A 6,848-nucleotide genomic window follows, 5' to 3' on the forward strand; every position below is an offset into this window, starting at 1 on the left:
CATCTGAACTTCGTCAATTCCGTATGACGTTCACATTTACATTTTGTCAGTTAGCAGACTGTCTACCAGCAGACATTTACCAGAGTGACCTCCATTCTCAAATCCATGAAACCCGAAACTAGTATGGAATCTGTGCTGCATGTGATGCAAATAATTGTGGGAGAGATCAATATCAGTCTAATATCAGCTATTATCTACAACATGGAATGACATATTCTTTTATTTGGCTTGTCTCAATGTAGTTTTGAACAAGAAAGTTAAGTCAAAGTTCGTCATGCATACTGGGAGCTGAGGGATGATTTATTGTGTGGAGATGTATGTTATCCTTTTGTGACATTGTGAATAGGTCAACAGGTGGAAACAACACATAGAAGTGGGAAGTAAGTATATTTCTGAACTAGTCATGCAAAACCCTGGGTATTATGATGGGGGTGAAGAACAGATTTTCTTGCTGGAGGTGAGAATGAGACATGCATGTGCTAGTATCCTTTCAATACTATGGTAGCTTGAAAGATCCATACTGAAAGATCCATAGACATCAAACTGTTTTGTTTCTGTGCTGTATGCATAAACTGCAGACTGGTATGCATTAAACATAAACAGAGTCAATGCTGAACAACCCCACATCTCTATCTGAACCATTCCGTTTGAACTTGGAAAGGAATTGTTTTGTTGCTTTGTATGCAAATGCCCGGGGTATACGGTCTTACTACCAAATCAGTAAAACTGCATTTAAAAAAATGTTGTGTTTTGAGGAAGCAGCGTTTTCTTATGTTGACAGTAAAAAGTGTCACACACCCTGGCTACAAGCAAAGTGTTGCGAACTAAGGGGTCCGTGTAGTATATGGTTCGTTGCAGTGTGCCCAGTTAATAAACATAATAGTTTTACTTCAAAAGTCACTCTCCTGGTCGTCGGACACTAGACTGTATCAAAGCTATACCATAAAACATGAGATAAAAGCGAGATGGCGGCCCCTTGTGAGATGCAGCAGCCTTGCCAACTCGATCCATTATTTTCGTCCGTCTCTAGCCACACGTGACATGTTTGTTTTCGGTTTGTTTCTGGGCGTGTCCTAGACGGCAACGTCAGCAACTCACAGCTGTTCAGCCATTTGCCGGGGACAAGAGGGGGGTCGTGCGCTTTCCTGCCTTCTCAAGCCTCTCTACCAAGCTGTACGAGTTTTTTTTTTAGTTTTGACATAGCTGTAATCTGTCCAATGAAATATCGAGAACAGTTTAGAAAAAACGCACTCGGAAACCATGTAGCCAATTGCCATTGTGCTTGACTTTAACAGGCGGAGTTTGATGGCCAGCACCGTTATATGTTTTCAGTAGAAAGTCGGGGTCAGTGGCGTATTCGGTGGTTCAGTTTGTTTGGGAATGCTAGTGGCTAGACAGAAGTAACTAGGCAAGGGAGTGAAGTAAACGCTAGGCAGCCAGTAATGGACCCATGACGGAGATCACTTCCGCACAACCACAGCAGTTTCAGTTCTACAAGGAGACATTTTGTATTTTTTTATATTTAAAAGAGGATAAAGTGCTGTAATGGAGGATAAGAAGGAGGAGGGAGAGGCAGAGATCCAGGAACATGGCCCCGAACATTGGTTCTCGAAATGGGAGCGGCAGTGTTTGGCCGAGGCCGAGCAGGAGGAGCCGAGTGAGGAGGAGGCTGATCAAAGCCAACAGAAACTGTGGCATCTCTTTCAGAACTCCGCTACCGCGGTCGCACAGCTCTACAAAGGTCCGAGTATACGCCAAAATCAACTGCCAGCCATCTGAGACTGAACTGACATCATTGTATGGCTAGATAATGCCTCATTTCGCAAAACATCAACAGACAAAGCAATACAAAGCTAGATTGCCAAATACTGCCATGGGAGCTTGGATGGTTGGACAGAATACTTGGGCTTGGTACCAGATTTTATCATAGCTACATAACATTATGTCGCCGACCCTTTTTTAGCTAAGGTTAATTACTGTAACTAGCCAGTCACTCATGTTGTGGCAAAGGTACTAGATAACTAGGTACCCATGGCTACAACTAAAGCGGTTAGCTAGCCGGCTAACTAGACAGTTTAAAGGAACAAAATGGCGAAATCCTGGGAGGAGTTCCATGGTTCGCCAAAAATAACTCCAGCAATTCACCATTAAATCGCTGTTTATTTCTTCGTAGTTTATCAACTATGGTGTTTAGTTGACCAGTTACATAAAACACACAGTGGTTTAAGATCGCTGTTATGTGGAAACCGATTTCGCTATATGTTTGGCCAGGTAGCTAACGGTACAATTGTTCTCTAACATCAGCTAGCTATCGAGATTCCAAATCAATCTGAAAAGTGACCAGAGACAGAACATAATGAAGTAAAATATACGTCTAGTTGTTCCATGATACAGTAGCTCCGAGTATACATAGACTATCATAAAGAAGTAGAAGTACCAGTCACAGGAAGATAAAATCTCAAGGCGTAGCCACAATTTCCAGTTAAATACAGAAGTCAAGTCGAACAAAATGGCGTAACGTTAGCTAGCTAACATGTTTCAATAGCTAGTTAGGTGGCTAGGTGGTTAACTAGTTAAAAAGTGCAGTTCGTCTCTTAGGCAGACTTTACTTTTAAACAATGCATTGAAAATGAACTATAACCTTCACATTTCAAGGTAACTCGTAGAGAAATTGAGTCATCGGTATAATTGTTTGTCATTTTGCAAATCTGTCGACTGACTTGGTCAGTGTTTCCTGTTTTTCCCCCCTCCTATAGACCGAGTGTGTCAACAACAGGGACTCTCGCTGTGGGTACCATTTCAAAATGCTGCAACAGCTGTCACCAATCTTTATAAAGGTACATTTCGGCCTTAATATAATGTTAACTGGTGGTGCATGCAGTCCACTCGAAGCTATCGTAACTTAGTGATTGTAAAATATGACGCATTTGGTCCACGGTAGTTGAGCAACATACATGCATTGCATGTTAAGTAAATGAATTATTATTATTTTTTTACAGTAGTATCTTAAACTTATTGCAATACGTTATTTATATCAAGATTTGCAGTCATTGTGCATGTAAAATACTGTGATGATGAATTTCTAGCTAAAGTTTGAAATGCCATGTACTTGAAGAGTGGTCGTAAATTAATATCATTTATTTTATGATATCAGACATACAGATTTATTTTAATTGTTTTAAAATTGGGGCTCTGGCTGCAGTGATCTCTTTTCACAACATTCCCTATAATGCTGACATAAGAATTTCTGTTTATCATGTTGATCAGTACTTTCACTTGGTGTAATTTTCACCTTCACTAGTAATTTCACTGGGAATTTCTCTTCTTTCCTCCAGTTTTGTATTTCCAAAGAAAACCTTTTTTTTATTTCAGATATTACTGAAGTGAGTGTTAAAACACAAGTGACTGGGGGTGGGCATCAGAAGAATTCTTAAACTCCGCTGCTAACATGACAAAATATCTTCGTGATAATCAGTATTTTAATATAACTTTTATAATTAATATAACTTTTTTCCCTACCATCATAATGACCCTTCAGGGCCATGAAGCCCTCTTCGTTACCTGCCGTGTTTGTTACATGTCGTGTCATCCAGCTAATTTTCAAAATAAATCAAACTGTGTTTCCTCAACCCCTCCTTCCTCCCCAGAAAGCGTGGAAGCACATCAAAGAAGTTATGACCTGGGAATTCAAATCGGCTATCAGCGTCGCAATAAGGATGTTTTGGCTTGGGTTAAAAAGCGACGGAGAACAATTCGAAGAGAGGACTTGATCAGTTTCCTGTGTGGCAAAGCACCTCCACCACGGACTTCTAGAGCTCCACCCAGACTGACTGTCATGTCTCCAAACCGGGCATCTTCCACAGAAACTAGCTCATCTGTAGAGACTGATTTACAGCCCTTCAGAGAAGCCATAGCCTTGCATGGTAAACCTCAGCCTTTTGACTTTCTTCACCTTAATCGGAGGTGAAATGTTGCACTGACTTTGATGTAGGCAAATTCATAGAAGATTTCTCAGCTGAATAAATTATTATGAAGTACTGTGACAGTCATCAGAATTGAAATTGTTCAAGAGAAAGACTTTTTTAAAAGATGTATCTACTATAAAGCTGGGACATTGTAGCCTATAGAGATTCCACTTTTTATTTTGCTACAGTGAAAAAGCTATCAATTTCCGCTATAAGCTGAGGCACCAGAACCACTTAATAACCGCAACATAACAACATGGCATTTCTGCTGCTTTCTTGAAAGACTAGATTATAATTAAGTATTTGGAACTTGTCAGGGTTGATTTTTGAAACACTTGATTAAGTTAGAGGCAGACACACTAATGGAGGTCTTTCTTTGTCTTGGTTTTTGCAAAGTCATGCAGATGAAATACGAATTTGTCCCACCGATTCATTTTTAGTCTTCAGAGACAAAAGAATTTATTTCATTAGGTTCAATATGTAAAGAACCATGTCTCCCTCCTTCAACAGTTTTCACATTTTAAAGTGAATGAAAGTCAAGTATGTTGAAATCTGATACTGACACTTAGCGGCAGTGCAAGGATAACTAAAAATAAGGGGTGTCGGATATCATAAGCCAAAAATTGTCTTGTCGTTGGAGGATGACACCAAATAATTTTCCTTTCCTTTTTTTTTTTTTAAAAGGTCTAAGTGGAGCAATGGCCAGCATAAGTGTCCGTTCCAGTACTCCAGGGTCTCCTACTCATGTGAGCAGCAGCTCCAACCCTAGCCGTAGGAGGAATGGACTTCATGATGTGGACTTGAATACTTTTATAGCAGAAGAAATGGCACTCCACTTAGACAGTGGTGGTACTAGGAAGCGGACCTCAGCCCAGTGTGGTGATGTCATCACAGACTCCCCAACCCATAAACGCAATCGAATGATCTGAACTGAATTCTTAGCAATGCACCATGCTGCTTAAAGTAAAAAGCCACTTAATCCTCAACACATCTTATTTTCTTTGAAAGGAACCAGGGCCATCAGCAAAGGAAACCATTTATTCAGATGAGTGAATGCATTAATGATTACCATGAATCTCTGGCAGTTGATGCCTCTTGCTAGTAATGGCTTTGTTATTCACTCAGTTCTGAACACATTTATCTCTTTTTACTGAGCAAGATCATCATAGGTTAACATTTCCAAGCTTGAAGGCTGAAGTGACCTTATTCGTGTCCCGTATATTGAAGGGATTTAATGTCTTGATTTCATTTTGGTTCTTTATCACCCTGTTTTCTTCTGAATATATGCTTGAGTATAATGCCAGTTCATGACTGAATGTCCATATTCAACAGCATTTTTTAAAATATTTGGAGCATTCCACGTAGAATTTGTTTTTGTTAAACACAGAACAGCTCTGGCTCTAGGTAAAATGCCAGTTTCTAATTGTCAGAGTAGTGGATTCTAGCTCCTCTTCAGGTGATTGTATAGCACAGTGAGAAGTGCTATGATGGTCATGCACTTAATGCTCAGCACATTCAATCTCAGTGTTGGGCTCTCCTATTGATGCTCCGAAGTAACAATTCACATGTTCCCCCCTCATGATGAAAATCTTGTGTCAGTAGTTTAAAATTATCTAATGTATATACATTTAGGTGCAGGTATGATACACGTGATACATATTGTGAAAAGAGTGCAAACCATCAAATAGATCATGTATAATAATGATTCTTGCATTAAAGTAACCAAGCGTTTAACTGTGGGTGACTTCAGGTATCCTTTAAACTTGGTTAACATTGTCCTATCCTTGATCTTGCCATCCATTGAGGCACCATATAGTGCAGTGCTAGCCAACAGGGTGTATGCCAGAGCCACAGATTGCAGTGTGCTGCTATGATTCTGGCTCTCTGTCTAGTGCACAGTTATTTCTGTTTACTAATGCAGTATACAGTGCTACTGACATCTAAGCTTTTACTGTACTGTTCATTGAAGGCTTTGAAATTGGGCATAGGAAATTTGGAAGAGGGGTGCCCATTGTTTAATTGCATTTGCCACTTTGTTTCTGAAAGGAGGAATCCGACATTGTACTTGAAGTTTGTGTTTTTCAAAGGTTGACACCCTTGAGTTTGTATATAGAGATATTTCAGGAGGTTTTCTGCAACTGGCTGTGTAATTGGCAGTGAATGTATCATGTTCATGGATTTATTCACCGTCCATTCAATCACTGCTGGCAGTCAGATTATTCAGACAGCTAACCACAGAGATGTAATCTTTGTGATTTTTTTTTGAAGGTTAGTTTTGACTAACTACATCAATCAAATGTAGAGAGCAACTGCTATTCCTGAAGAAATTTAAGTTTTAAAATAAATTTGTAATTGTATGTTGCAATGTGATTGTCCCCCCCTAACTTAGAAGTTGATTTTTTGAGATCCTTGAAGCAAGTTTTCAAGTACACAAAGTACATTTTGTGTACATGGAGTTTTTATATAAAAACATTCAGTTCAATTGAAATGTTTCACAAGCAAACTCCCTGAATTTGGATTCTGAAGTAAAACATGGATACTTTGTTTATTGTATTATGATTTATTTTGGGACAATAAAATGTTATCCCCAGTTTAATGTAAAATACTGCTAGTTAGGTTTACTTACGTCCCTTTTTGTTTGTTGTAACAATATCTTTTAGAGATGGAAAATGGCTGCATTTCCTGTAAATAATTTTAGGTCTTTTCATGCTGAGTGCTTGAAAAATATCCTGGATACATAAGTTTGTTTCATACTCCACACATACATGCCTTGTACAAGCACATTCTGCCTGATAATACTGTATTTGCATTCACAAAGGTTGATAGTTGTCAACTTGGGAAGTCTGTGAGCCCTGTGTATGTACACCTACAATCTGGAATCAC

At 39.2% G+C, this 6,848-nt stretch overlaps 1 protein-coding gene across 1 annotated transcript; it reads left to right on the forward strand.

Annotated features, from left to right (window-relative positions):
- Positions 1–1,339: 1,339 nt before the first annotated feature.
- On the forward strand, positions 1,340–5,317 carry LOC118790625 (UPF0472 protein C16orf72 homolog). The gene is made up of 4 exons (XM_036547607.1): positions 1,340–1,741; positions 2,757–2,837; positions 3,648–3,923; positions 4,650–5,317. Exons 1-4 carry the CDS (start codon positions 1,546–1,548, stop codon positions 4,892–4,894), a joined length of 798 nt encoding a protein of 265 aa, XP_036403500.1. The 5' UTR covers positions 1,340–1,545; the 3' UTR covers positions 4,895–5,317.
- Positions 5,318–6,848: the final 1,531 nt, after the last annotated feature.

The sequence above is a fragment of the Megalops cyprinoides genome, chromosome 1, assembly GCF_013368585.1.
Source record: "Megalops cyprinoides isolate fMegCyp1 chromosome 1, fMegCyp1.pri, whole genome shotgun sequence".
In the NCBI taxonomy this organism is placed as follows: domain Eukaryota; kingdom Metazoa; phylum Chordata; class Actinopteri; order Elopiformes; family Megalopidae; genus Megalops; species Megalops cyprinoides.